We start from the raw sequence: 19,861 nt of genomic DNA, 5'->3' as shown, positions 1-19,861 counted from the left end.
AGACTCTGGAACAGGCCGAAAATATTGTAAAAGGGAAACACCTAAGGATATTCTCAGACAACATCACAACGGTGTGTTAGCTCAAACACCAGGGGAAAACCAGAAACCCCTTGCTGCAGAGGGTGTCAAATCAGATTTTTTCACGTATTATCAATTTCAGCCCTACATCTAATGGGCAAGGAAAACACTACGGCAGATTTCCTGAGCAGGAACAAATTCGATCCTGGAGAGTGGATGCTAAACAAAGAAGTGTTCCAGGAATTATGTCACAGATGGGGTCATCCTCAGATAGACCTATTTGCAACCAGAGTAAACACACAGACGAAGCTGTTTCTACTGTCTAAATCCAAGGGACAATCTTCTAGCAGTGGACCCAATGTCACAAATCTGGGACATGGACTTCGCCTATGCCTTCCCACCAATTCCTCTTATTCCAGTAGTATTGAGGAAGATCAGCGAGAGCACAACAAAGGTGCTATTGATTACTTAGGCCTGACCCAAAAGGAGCTGGTATTTGCTCTTCAGAGCAATGTGCATAGAAGATCCATTAATCCTTCCCAGGAGACAGGATCTTCTTGTTCAGGGCCCTCTGAAGCGCCCAGATCTGAAGACCTTGAGTTTGACGGCCTGGATCCTGAAAGGGAAATGCTAAAAAGGCAAGGTCTTTCTGAAAAAGTAATTTCAACATTACAAAATAGTCGGAAGACAGTTACTTCGGCCCTTTACGGGAAAATCTTGAAAAAATGTGGTTCCTGGTTGTCTACAGAACACCCAGACGGTTCCTCGTTCCCATTTCATACACCCTAGATTTCCTTCAAAAAGGGTTTGATTTAGGGTTGAGGCCTAGTATCGTAAAAGTCCAAGTTTCGGCTATTTCTGCTTACCTAGATTTCCCGTTAGCAGAACTGGAAACGGCTTTAAAAAACCCGTTTCCAGATTAAGACCTACGATAATCAAATGATTCCATCATGGGATCTAACCTTAGGCCTAAACTCCCAACCTTTAGATAATATCTCACCAAAATATTTGACCATAAAGACAGCCTTCCTGGTAGCCATTACCTCTGCTCGTAGAATAGGGAAGATTCAGGCTCTCCCTATGAAAGAACCCTATCTAAAGCTTCTTGATGACAGAATCATCTTAAAATTAGACCCAGCTTTCTTACCGAAAGTGGTCTCCACTTTCCAAAAAGAGCAGGAAATAATTCTTATTTTCTTTTGTGCTTCTAGAAATACCAAAGAGGAGCGTTTTCATTGCTTGGATGTGAGGAGAGCGGTAGTTAACTATCTTCAGTCAACAGAATCTTGGAGACGGGATTCTAATTTGTTCATTCAGCATTGGGGGAAAAAATAAAGGCTGGAAAGTTACTAAACAAACCTTGGCAAGATGGATCAAGGATACGATTCGAGAGGCATACACTTTACAAAAAAAGAACTGTCCAATCTCCATTAAGGCCCATTCGACCAGAGCTATGGCAACATCGTGGGCAGAGAAAGCTAATGCCACAATAGATCAGATCTGTAGAGCGGCTACATGGACAAATTATAATACCTTCTGTAAACATTATCGTCTGGACCTTCTCACCAATCAGAATTTGATGTTTGGACGGAAGGTTCTTTAAGCAGTGGTCCCCCCCCTCTTCCCTAGAAGTTAAAGTGATTGGGTATTTCTCCGATGTGCTGTCATGGGGGACGTCCTGGAAATCGGTAATTAGTCTTACCGGTAATTGTTTTTCCAGGAGTCCAACATGACAGCACCTATATTATCCCCCCTTCCCCCCCCAAAAAAGATAAAAATAAATTATTTTTTATGTATATACATTTTTATATACTAATATGATAACAATGTGCTGTTAACTTTGTGAATTTAAATATATTAAATATATATCGTTGGGAAAATTCTGGTGTAGTGATTTATAAGACCCTGGAGAGGGGGGCGGGGAGGGGCCTTTTAAATTCTCTTGCTTCCTGTCCCTGTAGAGACCTATAAGGACAACCTCCCATGTGCTGTCATATTGGACTCCTGGAAAAACAATTACCGGTAAGACTAATTACCGATTTCAGTGCCGGATCCGTTTATTCCGTTTTTTATGACTGGACACCAAAACTTGCAGAGGTTTTGTGTCCAGTCACAAAACAGAATGCTGCCAGAACGGAAGACCTCCTGATGCATCCTGAACTGATCTCTTTCCATTCACAATGCATGGGGACAAAACAGAACTGTTTTTTTTTTTTGTTTTTTTTCTGGCATTGAGATCTTCTGCCGGATCTCAATACTGGAAAAACACAACGCAAGTGTGAAAGTAGCTCGAGCAATACAGATCTATAGAAAGGTAATAGACTTTATGAATCTGTACGTTGCTTGATCTGCTTCCTGAGGAAAGTGAGGCAGAGCCAGTCAAAGAGGCAAAGTGCTCAGCTGAGCACTGCTGCCCCTTCATTTTAGGAATTGGTGGCGCTCTTAGCACCCCCACCGATCAAAAATACTGACACGTCACTGTGACATGTTAAAACGTTTTTAAAAATAATAGGCACCCTTTAAATTGTAAATTTTGCCATTAATAGACAGAATCTTTTGTTTCCCAGGCTCTCTGGTTGACGCCAGTAATGCTTCTAGAAAAGCCACCGAGTCAACGCAAAGTATCGTCACCCCATCAGCAGAGAGGAAGCCGTCCGTAAGCTTTAATTTGTATCCAGAAATCCTCCACTGCGACAAGAAGTCACCTTCATGGTCTGGAAGCGAAAGTAGCTGTCAGGAGCCCGGCGTAGCAAGCAAGACTGAGACTACCGGATTGTCTAATCCAAACCAAGGCAAAAGGAGCCGGCTGAAACTTAATAGATCCGCAAGGCAAGCCTTCTCAGAGGCCATATCCCCGAGAGTTCAGGTCAATAGTACTGCGAGTAGTCTAGAAGAAAAGCGTAATAGTAATGAGGTGGAAACTACAAGGGACTCAGCGCTGTGCCTTACAGCAGAGGATACACAGCAGATAAATGAGGCCGCTTTCAATTCGGAGAGTACAAGACGTGTGCAAGTGACTCCTAAGTGTGAGAATGACCTTGGTGTGAATGTTCTTGTACAGCAGCATAATACGGAGGCCACAAGTTCTCCGGCGTCGCCTGTGTTTACAAAGTGCCTTAAGGAGGATATAAAGCTTTCCTCGGAGCATATAGCTTATTTATACCCTGGGGAGAAGGTTACACTAGATACTGGGCAACCTAAAGTAGCCACAGAGCATTCTCAGGATCGTAGCAGAAATAACAGCATGCATAGAGGTAAGGAACCAGCACATAGTCACACTAATATACAGCAGAGGCTGACGAGTGAACAGATATCCTCAGTAACAAAGCTTCTTGGGGACACCTCTCAGGATCTGACATTGGATGCCACCTGCAATCTTCCACCAATCCCTTCTATTATGGAGACATCATCTACTTCTCCCCCCTGCTCTGAGAAATATTCAGCGCCAACGGCTAAGTACCATGGAGAGCCATCTGGGTTTAAGAAAGAGTGCAGCCCACTCGACTCTTGCACGTTGGTGGAAGGACTTTTATTCCCAGTTGAATATTATGTTAGGACTACTCGCCGGATGACCAGCTGCCAAAGAAAAGTGGACCTTGAGGCAGTAATCAACAGCCACCTGGGCACGGCCAGAAAGGGGGCAAGAAGTGGACCTCGTCAGGCAAGCACCTCCTTAACTCCTTCCCTGCAGGTCAGTGGCGCTTCTTTAAGCATCCCTAGCCACAGCGCTGCAAGATCCAGGCGAGTTAGAGGTAGGAAATCATGTCCTGCTTCAGTGTCTTCTGGCCTCGACAACATATCAAAGAAGCTAACATTTGGTTCTAGCACCAGCCCGATAGCAGATGGTTTTCAAGGAGTAAAAGAAACCATTGAGGCGAAAGAACTGAGTATCGAGACTTGTTCAGAAAATCTGCAAATTAAAGAAGGTTTGAAGAAAGTGGAGGATGTCACCCTGCCATCTGAGGGAAGGAGAAGAACACCGGATGATGGCAACCTTGGGTTACATGCCTTACCTAACAACACAAACATAATACAGAGATGTGTATATAACCTCAGGACCTCAGCGAAGACCAGTGAGCCAAGTATGTAAAAAGGATAAGAGGTTGGGATGTAACAGTGTGGGGTGAATTATGTTGTATCTGTCTACATAAAAGCTTGAGTCACTGTGTACATACATTACATTACTTATCGTGTACTGATCCTGAGTTACATCCTGTATTATACTCCAGAGCTGCACTCACTATTCTGCTGGTGCAGTCACTGTGTACATACATTACATTACTTATCCTGTACTGATCCTGAGTTACATCCTGCATTATACTCCAGAGCTGCACTCACTATTCTGCTGGTGCAGTCACTGTGTACATATATTACATTACTTATCCTGTACCAATCCCTAGTTATATCCTGTATTATACTCCAGAGCTGCACTCACTATTCTGCTGGTGGAGTCACTGTGTACATACATTACATTACTTATCGTGTACTGATCCTGAGTTACATCCTGTATTATACTCCAGAGCTGCACTCACTATTCTGCTGGTGCAGTCACTGTGTACATACATTACATTACTTATCGTGTACTGATCCTGAGTTACATCCTGCATTATACTCCAGAGCTGCACTCACTATTCTGCTGGTGCAGTCACTGTGTACATATATTACATTACTTATCCTGTACCAATCCCTAGTTATATCCTGTATTATACTCCAGTGCTGCACTCACTATTCTGCTGGTGGAGTCACTGTGTACATACATTACATTACTTATCCTGTACTGATCCTGAGTTACATCCTGTATTATACTCCAGAGCTGTACTCACTATTCTGCTGGTGCAGTCACTGTGTACATACATTACATTACTTATCCTGTACTGATCCTGAGTTACATCCTGTATTATACTCCAGAGCTGCACTCACTATTCTGCTGGTGGAGTCACTGTGTACATACATTACTTATCCTGTACTGATCCTGAGTTACATCCTGTATTATACTCCAGAGCTGCACTCACTATTCTTCTGGTGCAGTCACTGTGTACATACATTACTTATCCTATACTGATCCTGAGTTACATCCTGTATTATACCCCAGAGCTGCACTCACTATTCTGCTGGTGGAGTCACTGTGTACATACATTACATTACTTATCCTGTACTGATCCTGAGTTACATCCTGTATTATACTCCAGAGCTGCACTCACTATTCTTCTGGTGCAGTCACTGTGTACATACATTACTTATCCTATACTGATCCTGAGTTACATCCTGTATTATACCCCAGAGCTGCACTCACTATTCTGCTGGTGGAGTCACTGTGTACATACATTACATTACCGTACTTATCCTGTACTGATCCTGAGTTACATCCTGTATTATACCCCAGAGCTGCACTCACTATTCTGCTGGTGCAGTCACTGTGTACATACATTACTTATCCTATACTGATCCTGAGTTACATCCTGTATTATACTCCAGAGCTGCACTCACTATTCTGCTGGTGCAGTCACTGTGTACATACATTACATTACTTATCCTGTACTGATCCTGAGTTACATCCTGCATTATACTCCAGAGCTGCACTCACTATTCTGCTGGTGCAGTCACTGTGTACATATATTACATTACTTATCCTGTACCAATCCCTAGTTATATCCTGTATTATACTCCAGAGCTGCACTCACTATTCTGCTGGTGGAGTCACTGTGTACATACATTACATTACTTATCGTGTACTGATCCTGAGTTACATCCTGTATTATACTCCAGAGCTGCACTCACTATTCTGCTGGTGCAGTCACTGTGTACATACATTACATTACTTATCGTGTACTGATCCTGAGTTACATCCTGCATTATACTCCAGAGCTGCACTCACTATTCTGCTGGTGCAGTCACTGTGTACATATATTACATTACTTATCCTGTACCAATCCCTAGTTATATCCTGTATTATACTCCAGTGCTGCACTCACTATTCTGCTGGTGGAGTCACTGTGTACATACATTACATTACTTATCCTGTACTGATCCTGAGTTACATCCTGTATTATACTCCAGAGCTGTACTCACTATTCTGCTGGTGCAGTCACTGTGTACATACATTACATTACTTATCCTGTACTGATCCTGAGTTACATCCTGTATTATACTCCAGAGCTGCACTCACTATTCTGCTGGTGGAGTCACTGTGTACATACATTACTTATCCTGTACTGATCCTGAGTTACATCCTGTATTATACTCCAGAGCTGCACTCACTATTCTTCTGGTGCAGTCACTGTGTACATACATTACTTATCCTATACTGATCCTGAGTTACATCCTGTATTATACCCCAGAGCTGCACTCACTATTCTGCTGGTGGAGTCACTGTGTACATACATTACATTACTTATCCTGTACTGATCCTGAGTTACATCCTGTATTATACTCCAGAGCTGCACTCACTATTCTTCTGGTGCAGTCACTGTGTACATACATTACTTATCCTATACTGATCCTGAGTTACATCCTGTATTATACCCCAGAGCTGCACTCACTATTCTGCTGGTGGAGTCACTGTGTACATACATTACATTACCGTACTTATCCTGTACTGATCCTGAGTTACATCCTGTATTATACCCCAGAGCTGCACTCACTATTCTGCTGGTGCAGTCACTGTGTACATACATTACTTATCCTATACTGATCCTGAGTTACATCCTGTATTATACTCCAGAGCTGCACTCACTATTCTGCTGGTGCAGTCACTGTGTACATACATTACTTATCCTATACTGATCCTGAGTTACATCCTGTATTATACTCCAGAGCTGCACTCACTATTCTGCTGGTGGGAGTCACTGTGTACATACATTACATTACTTATCCTGTACTGATCCTGAGTTACATCCTGTATTATACTCCAGAGCTGCACTCACTATTCTGCTTGTGCAGTCACTGTGTACATACATTACATTACTTATCCTGTACTGATCCTGAGTTACATCCTGTATTATATTCCAGAGCTGCACTCACTATTCTGCTGGTGGGAGTCACTGTGTACATACATTACATTACTTATCCTGTATTGATCCTGAGTTATATCCTGTATTATACTCCAGAGCTGCACTCACTATTCTGCTGGTGGAGTCACTGTGTACATACATTACATTACATATATCCTGTATTATACTCCAGAGCTGCACTCACTATTCTGCTGGTGCAGTCACTGTGTACATACATTACATTACTTATCCTGTACTGATCCTGTGTTATATCCTGTATTATACTCCAGAGCTGCATTCACTGTTCTGTCTTGCTGACTGTTTCCATTAAATAACAGCAGAATAATGATTGCCACGTTGATGTATAATACAGTACATTCTGAAAGTCTTCAGATCCTTTCACTTTTTTCACATTTTGTTATGTTGCTCCTTATGCTAAAAAAAAAAAGTCTGTTCTGTTCCCAATCCCCATAAAGAGAAAGTGAGAACAGAAGTTTAGAAATCTTTGATTAATTATTGAGAAGGATAAACTAAAATCTTGCACTGACATAAGAATTCAGACCCTTTATTCAAGCCTTAGTTGAAGCCCCTTTGGCAGTGATTCCAGCCTCCAGTCTACTTGGTGATGACGCCACAAGGGTTACCCCTGGATTTGGGGATTTCCTGCCATTCTTCTCTGCAGATCCTCTTGAGCTCTGTCAGGTTGGATAGGGGGCCGTTGGTGGACAGCCATTTTCAGGTCTCTCCAGAGATGTTCAATTGAGTTCAGGGCCATGGCTGGGCCACTTAAAGGGGTTATCCAAAGTGTAACACACGCCCCCCAATGCCCGGACCCCTCGTAAAGATTATGTTTACCCCGCTCCCCAGCACCCATGTTGCTCCTGATCCGCGCACGGAGGATTGTATGGAGGCACAGATGGGGAGATGCAGCAGCGGCCATGCGGGGATCATTCTTGGTTTCATCAGACCAGAGAATCTTGTTTCTCACAGTCCTTTAGGTGCTTTTTTTGCATATTCCATGTGTCTCTTACTGAGGAGATTCTTTTTTCTGGCCACTCTGCTATAAAGCCCAGATTGGTGAAGGCTGCAATGATGGTCGACCTTCTAGAAGCTTCTCCCATCTGCACACAGGATCTTTGGAGCTCAGCCAGAGTGACCATTGGGTTCTCAGTCACCTCTCTTAGCAAGACCCTTCTCCCCTGATTACTTAGTTTGGTGGGACCAGCTCTAGGAAGAGTCCTGATTGTTCAAAACTTCTTCCATGTAAGAATTATGGAGGCCACTGTGCTCCTGGGAACTTTCAGTGCATCAGAAATGAATGTCTCCCCTTCTGCAGATCTGTGCCTCCACACACTCCTGTCTCTGAGCTCTACAGGCAGTTCTTTCCTCCTCGCGGCTTGGTTTTTTGCTCTGATATGCATTGTCAGCCGTAAGACCTTATATAGACCGGGCTGCGTCTATCCAAATCGTGTCCAATCATCTCAATTTACCTCAAGTGATTCCAATCAAGGTGCAGAAACATCTCAAAGATGATCAAGAGAAATGGAATGCCCCAGAGCTAAATGTCAAGTGTCAGAGCAAAGACTCTGAATGATTATCAGCTGGAGAAATGTGCTTAAAGAGGACCTTTCCCCTGGAAAAACATTGTGAACTAAGTATGCTGCCATGGAGAGCGGCGCCCGGGGATCTCACTGCACTTACTATTATCCCCGGGCGCCGCTCCGTTCTCCCGCTATGCCCTCCGGTATCTTCGCCCACAGGACAAGGGCAGACACCGCCTACTATAACTTACAGAGCGAAGATACCGGAGGGCATAACGGGAGAACGGAGCGGCGCCCAGGGATAATAGTAAGTGCAGTGAGATCCCCGGGCGCCGCTCTACATGTCTGTATACTTAGTTCACAATGTTTTTCCAGGTGAAAGCTCCTCTTTAAATTTCTAAAATTCAGTTTTCGCTTTCTCATTATGGAATAGTGAGGGCAGATTGATGCGAAAACCAGATTTTTTTTTTGTTGATTTTAACACAAGACTGCAACATAACAAAAAGTGAAAGGGTCTGAACAAACTGTACAGGCCGTAACTCGGGATCTGTAATTAGATAATTGTCGACATTATTGTGGATGATTAGTCTGGGTAGAATTGATGTGCTAGTCTTTTCCGGTAATGGCCTTTCTCTTCTTTCTCTGAAGGCTCGCCCTTTTTTCTGTTCAGCAGCGGACAAAATCTGAAACATCTCATGGGCCATTTAGACATCACCGACTTCCATTTGCCTGATGAAGACTTCGGAGTCCTCAAACTGAAAAAGCTGAAATCTGTAAGCCAACCGGAGCCGAGGTCGACCAACGAAAAGGAGAGGTACAGGGGGGCCTATAGCACTGACGGCTCAACAAGGCCAGTCGGTGACTACTCGGCACTGCTACATGGAGCAGTGGGGGGCTGCACTGATGCGTCTCAGAGAAACTCAAAACTGACACTCGAGGGCTGCCCGAACGACAACCGATCTCAACGAGATGGGACGACATCTTATATTTTCCTTACTAGGGCGACACCGGAGGTATTTCATCTCTCGCCCTCAAAAGAGAAGACTTGTGCCCCTGGTTGTCCAGTCAGCTGTCCCCTTCAGCAAGCCCCCCTAGGTTCTTATTCTAATGTGGACGTATCCAAGCATTTCTCAGACCCTGAGCTCAGTACTCCTGCGCCTAATGCAAATTGTGTGGAAACATCAAGCACAAATATGGAGTCTACCATAGCAGCGCCCTCTGAGCCACCGCCCAGCGTCCTGTCTCCTACAAAAGAAGTGGCTTGTAGTGTCCTCCTGTCAACCTCAATGTGTTCTGTCCCTGTAGATACTCATGCGGAGTGTAGGCTCTTGGGGTGCACACCCGGCTTCCCTATGTTAGGGTCAACGCCCGCTGTCTTCTCATCCCCGCAGTGCAGCACTATTCCTGCACCTTGTGAGGATCGCACGCCCACAAGAACAGTAGAATTCCCTCCAGAGGAGGATTTGGTCACACAAGATGATGTAGAGACTGATCCGTACAGTGAATTATTAATACCCCCATCAGGGGATCACGTGTGTATAGAGAAGAAAGCTTGTAGTCGCCCAGGACATGAGGTAAGTGATTGCCCATCAGTTGTCTCCCTGCCTGTGTACCCTTACCATCGTAGCTCTGTTGGGCTCTATTGACACAATTTATTCTTTCCAGACCAATGAATCTGATCAACATAACATGGAAGGGATGTTGGGAGGTGATCATATCCACCTTGTCTCTGAAATTAAGGTCAGTGCTGGTCCAGATATTGAGCATGGCTGGTGTGGTACGATCTATTGATCTGTCTGTCTCCGTACACATAAGACAGGGACCCCCCCATAGACTCTGCTCAGCCAAGCGTGCATATGTTCTGAATTGGGAGAGTGACGTAAAGGGTGTATTAGTCTTCCAGATCATCGCTAACGAGCGTTTGTATGCAGTGTAAGGGCTCGTTCACACGGATCCGCAAAAAACGGATGCAGCCCGTGTGCCTTCTCCAATTTGCGGAACGGAACAGGAGGCCTGTTATGGAAATGCCTAATTTTGTCCGCAAAACGGACAAGAATAGGACAGGACTCATAATTTTTACGGGGCCACGGAACCGAGCAACAGATGCGGACAGCACACAGAGTGCTGTCCGCATCTTTTGCGGACCCATTGAAATGAATGGTTCCGTATACCGACTGTATGCGGAACGCAGAAAACGGCCCGTATACTGAATGCAAAATACGTTCGTGTGAACGAGCCCTAATACTGCCACTGTTTTCTCGTTGAGTCTTTCAACAGGTTTAAAAATCATTGCTTGCCAGCGGCAGATCATGGTGTCTAATCACGATCTGCTGCCAGCAAACAATGGTGGGGACGAGCGATGGCATTAGTGAGCGCTCCTCCCCATACAGAGGAGATCGAATATCTATCTATCTCATATCTAGCTAGCTATCTCTCTATTTAAAGGGGTTGTCCAGGCTTTTTCTATTGATGACCTAGCCTCAGAATAGGTAGGTCATCAATATCAGATCGGCGGGGGTCCGACACCCGGCACCCCCGCCAATCAGCTGTATGAGGAAACGGTGAGTGCAGTGCGCACATACTGTCCCTCTTGTCTCTTCCTGTCCGCTGCTGCTGCTGTCTCATAGACCCACAGCTGTCGGACCCCCGCCGATCTGATATTGATGACCTATCCTGAGGATAGGTCATCAATAGAAAAAGCCCGGACCACCCCTTTAATATCTATCTATCTAACTCATATCTACCGTATCTATCTATTTATCTATCTATCTATCTATCTATCTATCTCATATCTATCTATCTATCTATCTATCTATCCATCTCATATCTATCTATCTATCTATCTATCTATCTATCTATCCATCTCATATCTATCTATTTATCTATCTCATATCTATCTATCTATTTATCTATCTCATATCTATCTATCTATCTAAAAGTCAAAGCGGCTGGGCAGCACTGCAAACAATAGTAGAACAAAGTAGAAAAAAAGGGGTGCCAGCGGCTGTAGCGGTGATCCTCCCGTCAGACCATAAATGAAAAAGGAAATTCCTCAGCACTTCCTAAAAATAGATAAGTGTTTATTTCACCAGACACATATTTATTTTTGGGAAGTGCCGTGGAATTTCCTTTTTCTTTTATCTATCTATCTATCTCATATCTATCTATTTTATATCTATCTATCTCATATCTATCTATTATCTATCTATTTAATATCGATCGATCTCCTCTCTTTTTGCAGGATACCTGCGGTGGTGGATGTCCTGTAGATCTGTGCTCTGTTTGGTGGGAATTCTCTGGCTGTGTAGATCTCTGTATTGTATCAGCTAGTGAGTTCTCGGTCTGTCTTTGGAGACCACAAGAAGTTTTCATATGGAAATGCGTCCACACCTGGAGTTTCTCAGAGGTACGCGGTGACAGTAGTAACCTGCCTGCGCGTACTGCCTGTGTACGTATGCTGCAGCTGCCGCTCATATACTGTGTTCTGATTGTAGATGCCGGTTATCCAGATTCTTCCGTTGTTTCAAGAGAAGAACATGGTGTGCGTCGCTTTGGGAAATCTAGACATTATGGAGATCTGGTAAGAGGAGGAGCAATGGATAAATGAATGAGGGACATGTTCTGATGACTGCAGCACTAATAGGATTGCCACCTGCTGGTGTTAGACCCAAAGAGCCAGTAAACCAGAAGCGTACAGTCAGGCTGCTATTACCACGTATGAATATAGCTGTGCTGGCTTGGCAGGAAACTGCAGCTCCATTCAAGGGAATAGGGTTGGCCACAGTTGCTTGCAAAGCTCATGCTGGGGAGAGCCATTAAACAGGGACCCCTTTAATCTCAGGATTGGTGGGGGTCCCAGATGTCAGATCTTCTACCGCTCAAAAAGTGTTGACATATCTTAGCAATATACCTTTACTTTATATCCGCATAGTACAGTGCAGTTCTTTTTCCTTTGGGGGGCACACCGTTCTTTTGGTCATGTTGCCACTGCTTGTATTTCACACAGGGTGCTGTCTTCACATCCAGAGCTGCAGACCTGGGAAAAGCAGTTGGTCAAGCGTGGGCACACCAAGACTGCCCAGGGTCTGTCCCGGCACCGTGTGGTCAGCAGCAGCGGAGCAGGAGGCAGTCAGGCGGTGGAGCTCTGGCAGCTATCAGAATGCGGAAGGTAAAGGGGTTACATGAGATTGGCGTCATTTACTTACATTTCACAATGTGACTGGATGATTTGTAATTCTAGCCTGTAAGGGTAACACCCAGGTCTTTAGATTTGGGCCATCACGGACAAAAAGGAAAGATCCTTTTATTTAGGGATCATAGCAGAATCCTACCATCCGACCCTTCCATTGTTTAGCCTGGCGGTGAATGCAGAATCTGTAAAATCTTTTAACACATGTTCTGGGTTAGGGACAGTTACGTGAAGGTATACGGACAGAAAAAGGTCAGATTGTCTTGAATTGAGGGAATTTGACAGCACATTATAAATCTTTTTGTAGTGTGGCTGGTTCTCACGCTCTGGTGGCCCCTAACGACAGCATCGTGGCTTTCTCGGAAGTGGATGGCGAGAGGGACGCTCTGGTTGGATCTACTGTGGACAACAATCTAGTTCTCTGGTGAGGCATTCCCACTGAATAATAAAAATATAGTACATTTCCACTCATCCGGCACTAGTTGGTGCAGAACGTCTGTTAATCTGGTAGTTAGGATGCAGTTTTGGTTGGTTGGTCCAGATCATATGGCTGGAGATAAGGAGCACCATAGCATATCATAGGCAAATAACCACAGGATATATGGCATCATAGCTATATATTATACATTCATAATGACAAAGGAATGATGCTTCTTATCACCAGCCACCTGACCCATCCCACATGCCGTAGATCAGGATTTCTCATAATCCGGCAGGACAGTTGTGCAAGATTCAAGTTGTATTATTGGTTGTCTGAGGACTTCCTATAATCTGAGGTTGCGTTCTTGCTCCCCCTGCACTTTCGCTTCTACATAGAGATCCGTCTACCGTCTGGTGCCAGATTGTGGGAATTTAGCTGTATTGAATCCTAGGCGTACAAAAGACCTGCCCCGTGTGTTTATAGCAATGGTTTTATTGTGCAGGAATTCAGTGACCGGACATCTCTTGAGTACATTTTACATCGGGAATCTTTGCTCTGACCTCACATGTATAAGTGCAGCATCGGACTCGGTGAGAACTCTCTCATTTTTTATTCTTTTTCCATTGTTTGTAACATTATTTATTAAAGGGGTTGTCCCATCTCGCTGTTTACTCGGTGGGATGGGGCTAATCTCTGGCCCTAGGACTCTGAAGTCACAGAAGCCGCAAAGCTTGTTCAGCTCTGCTGTTTGCGTAGCTCCCATTCACTGCAACAGGAGTTAACAGAAACAGAGGACCACCAGCGCACATGGCTGCTTCCGTAAGCCTGGCGTCCTAGGGCCGGCGCTTCATCCTATCTCGACGTAGAAATGGCGAGATGGAACAATCCCTTTAACTTTCTAGATTTAATTTTTTCCAGATGTAAAAAGAAAACATAAAGGGGTTATCCCGGAAATAATATTGAAGACCGATCCTCAGGATCAGCTTTTAGGACGTCATACATTAGTCACGCGACCTAGTTGCAGCTCAGCCCCATTGAAGTGAAAGGGGCTGAGCTGCAATACCAAGCACATCCACTATACAATGTACGGCGCTGTGACTGCTGAGCTGTTGGGAACCTGCCGCACTCACTAGAGTTCTGGTGAGCACAGCAGCTCCCTGGAACTGCTGATCTGCGGAGGGTGCCGGGACTCGGACCCCAGCCGATCTGATAATGATGACCTATCCTGAGGATAGGTCATCATTATAATTTCCTGGATAACCCCTTTAAGGAGCTACCCTGCATACCTAAATCAGTTAACAAATTTAACAATATGATTAGGTCCCCAGTGAGGTTTTGTGATAGTCAAAGTTACCAGTGATTTACCGCAACCTCGTGCACTGCCTAAGGCTAGGTCTACACGACGACATTTGTTGCGCGACATTTTGTCGCACCAAGGTCTTGCTACAATTTTTATAATAATAGTCTATGGTTTCGCACTGCGACATGCTGCGCGAATGGATTTTGCGACTGTCGCATTGCGACACCATAGACTACCATTATAAAAATTGTGCGACACATGTCGTCGTGTAGACCTGGCCTATATGATATGCTAGGACTGTACTCCGGTGTTTACAGCTATGAAATTTTTTTACTTGAGTACTGGCGCCACCTACAGGCTAACACACAAGATAATCTGGTAACACTACTGAAATGTGCACTGCACTACATTACTGTTCTTCAACCCTCCTTTAGCTGTCAGGGCATGCTGGGAGTTGTAGTTTTGCCACAGGTTGGTTATCACGGAGCTACACTATGGACCTTACTGTTTAGGAGGTGCATGGAATTACGCGATGCACAATTTTTTATATTCTTTTTCTGTTTCTGTTCTTTTTCCATAGGGTTTGTTGTTTTTAGTTGTTGGCAGCCTGTTCAGCAAACCCTGTGAGGTCACTGGTAGCTGTATATTCAAGCTGATCGCCACCAACCCCCAGAGGGGAGCGAGTGCTTTTATTATGGCCTACAAGCTACTAGAGGGACTCAGTAGCAGGTAAGAAGACTTTTTGTCGCACTGCATAAGATAAACCAATCCTTTTGTATTAAAGGGGTTTGTCTGTTTTGGAAAATCCCTTTGTATTAGAAGGGTTTCGTGGCCACAAGCTGATTGATGGAAGAACGACTGGCACTCGCTATGTGGTACACATCAAACAATAATTTATTAAACGCCTAACCGCTCACAGTGGAGTGGTCGCAGAAAGTTATGTAATCTATAACAACATATTCTTTAAAACCCCCCTAAAAAGATAAGATACAATAAAATGCAATATAATGCTCTGGTTATATCAACTGAAACGCATAAATTAGCATAGGTGTAGTCCAACACTCTCAGTTGCAGTGTGTATCCTATTAAATCATATTGGGGATACTGTCTCTTTAAATGTAAATGAAAATGGTAACCGAGTCCGTTTGTATCAAATTTTCAATGTCCACAGTATAATGGTTCACTTGGCTCTGTGTCCCAAACGAACTGCACTCTGCAATCACTGCAAATGCTGTTAGGGAATATCCCTGTATATGATTTTATCTTCAATAGTCTTTTCGCCGACTTGTGATGCGGCCTTCAACAGTGTATTACAGATTCTATTTCAGGGAGATGTAGCTTACCCCTATAGATGCGTCTTCCGCGTCCTCAGCCGTCCGATATGACCGCTCGTTTCGCCTCTCACTCTTGGCGTCCTCGCCTTCTGGTTTGAGTACGTCACACGTGATGTCCCAGAGATATCGCGAGACTTGGCAGCTTACTTCCAATACACCTGGGAGTAGGTGCTTTTGATGAGGTGAACAAATGGAGCGCTCCACTTATGAAGATTAATCCGAATCTGTTAGATGATATCCAGAATGTTGCTGTAGACAGGGATATAACGCTAAACGCGTTTCGAAGACTTCCGTCCTCTTCCTCAGTAGCTATATCCCTGTTAGAATATCCTCCCCTTTTATACCATCACAGGTAAACCACAAAATCTGGTTTGGAATCTCAAATTTGCGTCATGCGATTTTCATGCGTTTTTGTTGCGGTTTTAAAAACGCATATGCGTTTTTCATTGTATTCAAACCGCAACCTTTTAATTAGTCCTTATGACCCCAAAGCATGATAGTAATACAGTCTAAAATCTTTAAAACATCTAAAAATGTAAAATAAAAATGTAGGAAGTGCATATTTATGCACAGACAAATAAGAACAAGGTAATAATAACTACAGTGTAGAAATATCTTCTCATATATCTTATATTCAATATATTCAGTAGAATTGGAAATGGTGTAAGGGGAGGTGGGCCCATCACCAAGAGGGGATCACACCGCCGGTAAACGGCAGAAATGTGATCCCCAATTGCATGAGGGGCACACCCCCCATTCTATAGAAAACCAAAAATTTCCAGTTCTGCATTTAAACCGGCTGGCATCAAACTTCCGAAATTGTAGATTTGTTTCGATTCTGCCCTTGACATCCGCTCAATGTGGTTTCCACCCCTCCAGTGTTTGTCTATTTTTTCTAAAGCCACAAAGGACAAGCCTGTGGGGTCTTGTCCGTGGGACTCTTTAAAGTGTCTTGAGAGTGAGTGTTTGTCATATCCTTTCTTGATGTTAGAAATGTGTTCGGATATCCTCACTCTCAAGGCCCTCTTGGTCCGTCCAATATACTGTCTTGAGCATGGACATTGGGCTAAATAGATCACACTCACGGAGTTACACGTGAGGAAGTGTTCTATCTCCCATTCAAAGGCATTTTGTGTGGAAGAAACCTTCTTGGTGTTTCTTGGAATTTTAGTAGTTTTGCAGCAGATACACTGCCCGCATTTATAGAAACCTTTTAAATCAGTCAATCTTCCAGTGTTTAGTATTTTTTTCATTTTATTCTTAATCGAAGGGGCTACTTTAATACCTAAATTAGCTGCTCTTGTATATATTATTTGTGGTCTTGAAGGTATTAGCCTCCCTATTGTTTTATCTTGCAGAAGGTGGTGCCAATGCCGTTTAATAATTTCTTCTACTTTCTTCCTTTGTGTCACATATGGAAGGATGATCCTGAATTGTGAATCTGTCTCGTTCTGTTCTACTGCTTTTACAGTTAGTAATGAACTCCTTGGTTGTTTTCTAACTTTTTCCAATGAACCTTCTAATATATTAATTGGATATTGTTTGGCCAGGAATTTGTCTCTCAAATGTAATGCTTCCACTTCAAACTGTGTCTCTTCTGTACAGTTCCGTTTTAGTCTACGGAACTGTCCGAAGGGCACGTTCAGTAACCAACTAGGTAAGTGGCAGCTAGAATGTAAAATAAATGCGTTCCTTGTCGAAGGTTTTTGGTATGTTTTACACACGTATTTCTCGGCTACTTTCGTAACCGCCAAATCTAGGAATTCAATTTCTGTCACATTGGTACTTTGAATAAAAACCAAATTAAGATTATTTATGTTCAGTTCCACTATAAATTTATTGAGACTATCTTGATCACCCTTCCAAATTAAAAGAACATCGTCTATATAACGTCTCCAGAGCACCAGGTCGCCCCCTCTATGCAAATCAATCATTGTACGTTCCCATTGTGCTAGGAACAGATTTGCATAGCTGGGGGCAAACCTGGTGCCCATGGCCGTACCTCTAGTCTGTAAATAAAAACTTCCTTCAAAATAAAAATAGTTGTGTTGTAAGATGTGTTGGATCCCTTCTAAAATGAAATCTAATTGTTGTTGTTTCATTGTCCTACTCTCATCCAATTGTGCTCTGATGGCTCTTATCCCAGCTTCATGGTCTATCACCGTGTAGAGGGACTGGATATCCAATGTTGTCATAATCCAGTCCTCTTCCACATGTAATCCTTCTAATACCTGTATGATTTGGGTAGTGTCTCTCAGGTATGATGTCGTGGTTTTAACTATAGGTTGTAACCATACATCTATATACCTGGATAAATTGGATGTTAGAGAGCCTATCCCTGATACTATGGGGCGGCCCGGAGGATTCTCCATGTCCTTATGCACCTTGGGAAGGCAGTAAAAGACCGGGAGTCTTCCGGGCGTCCCCATAATATAATCCGATTCCTGTTGTGACAGAATACCCATATGGGCACCTCTCTGGCAGTATTCTTTTAGTTTGTCACTAAATAACTTTGTAGGGTCTGTTTCAAGTTTTTTATATGTTAAACTGTCAGAGAGTTGTCTTTGGCACTCTTGGATGTATTTCGCGGTATCTAAGATCACGATTGCGCCCCCTTTGTCTGCCGGGCGTATCGTAATCTTTTCATTTTTCTGTAGTTCTCTAATTGCGGACACTTCTCCGTTTGATAAATTTTTTCTATACAGTTGTTTCTCTTTTATACAGGGATATTCCCTAACAGCATTTGCAGTGATTGCAGAGTGCAGTTCGTTTGGGACACAGAGCCAAGTGAACCATTATACTGTGGACATTGAAAATTTGATACAAATGGACTCGGTTACCATTTTCATTTACATTTAAAGAGACAGTATCCCCAATATGATTTAATAGGATACACACTGCAACTGAGAGTGTTGGACTACACCTATGCTAATTTATGCGTTTCAGTTGATATAACCAGAGCATTATATTGCATTTTATTGTATCTTATCTTTTTAGGGGGGTTTTAAAGAATATGTTGTTATAGATTACATAACTTTCTGCGACCACTCCACTGTGAGCGGTTAGGCGTTTAATAAATTATTGTTTGATGTGTACCACATAGCGAGTGCCAGTCGTTCTTCCATTTGATTTACTTTGCATTTCTGGACTGTTTGAGTGAGCAGTCCCTCGACTAGAGCACCCTTACCTTACTGAGGAGGGTGGTGAGCTATCCACTAATTTTTTACAAGCTGATTGATCTCAGGGAGTCCTATCGCTGGGTCCCTCGGCAATCAGCTGTAACCTGCAGGGGAACCTGGCAGCAAGAGTCCGATTCCCCTGCAGCATTGCACAGCTCCCATCAGTGGGTTGTCTCTGTTATACATGGAAGGTACGTGTCCTCCAAAGAGCGGTGCTCCTTGTAGCTGCTCTTAGATGAGGGTCCTTTTCGAGGAGCCCACCTCTTTTAATACTCAATAGCTCATGATGATACTTCCTAAGAGTAATTTGTTCTGTTTGTGTGGTTTTAGATACCTGGAAGGTGATGTGAAGAATCAAAGAGCGGCTGCCGTATTGACTTGTGGAAGCATTGCCCTCTGGGATTTATCCAGAAGCCATTGCTCTGCTGTACTCCCTCCAGACCCCGATACACCCTGGTGTCTGGTACGATGGGGTAACAGGCCGTCTTGTTTACTTGCCGGACGTAAGGACGGGACCATCTGCATTTTTGAATATTCAGACCGGAGTTGACAGAAGACCTGGAGACGTTATGGAACGGGGGGGTGTCTAGAGCAAACCGAACTGTCTCCTCTATATTTCAGGTTCAGGACCGGAAATACAACAGAGGAACTTTTGTCTGCTGAGAACCACTTGGGAAGCTTCACATGTCAACCCCCTTTGGCACCGCTCAGAGATTTCTGTTACTGAATCTAAACAAAGGGTCATACAAAGTGATGACCGTGTACTGGGAGTGTTGTCCAACTTCCAGTAGCCGGTTTGATCTCCTATAGTAACGTTTCCCAACCTGTCGTTCTCCAGCAGTCTCAAAACGACACCTACCAGAATGTGTAGACCGCTTGCGGCTGTCGAG

General features: G+C 43.8%; 1 protein-coding gene across 4 annotated transcripts in view; it reads left to right on the top strand.

Moving 5' to 3' along the window:
* Window positions 1-19,553, top strand: part of PALB2 (partner and localizer of BRCA2) — a 59,597-nt gene extending 40,044 nt beyond the window's left edge. For all 4 annotated transcript variants that reach the window (XM_040439270.1, XM_040439273.1, XM_040439271.1 and 1 more), the window contains exons 5-14: window positions 2,586-4,100; window positions 9,197-10,122; window positions 10,214-10,288; window positions 11,790-11,954; window positions 12,043-12,128; window positions 12,555-12,716; window positions 13,045-13,161; window positions 13,661-13,748; window positions 15,039-15,187; window positions 19,302-19,553. In XM_040439270.1, coding sequence (XP_040295204.1) covers window positions 2,586-4,100; window positions 9,197-10,122; window positions 10,214-10,288; window positions 11,790-11,954; window positions 12,043-12,128; window positions 12,555-12,716; window positions 13,045-13,161; window positions 13,661-13,748; window positions 15,039-15,187; window positions 19,302-19,521 — 3,503 coding nt within the window. In that variant the 3' untranslated portion in view covers window positions 19,522-19,553. The remainder of the gene's footprint in view (window positions 1-2,585; window positions 4,101-9,196; window positions 10,123-10,213; window positions 10,289-11,789; window positions 11,955-12,042; window positions 12,129-12,554; window positions 12,717-13,044; window positions 13,162-13,660; window positions 13,749-15,038; window positions 15,188-19,301) is intronic.
* Window positions 19,554-19,861: the final 308 nt, after the last annotated feature.

Source organism: Bufo bufo, chromosome 7, assembly GCF_905171765.1.
Source record: "Bufo bufo chromosome 7, aBufBuf1.1, whole genome shotgun sequence".
Taxonomy (NCBI): domain Eukaryota; kingdom Metazoa; phylum Chordata; class Amphibia; order Anura; family Bufonidae; genus Bufo; species Bufo bufo.
Note: the sequence above shows the minus strand (reverse complement) of the source record. Positions and strands in the feature narration are given on the sequence as shown.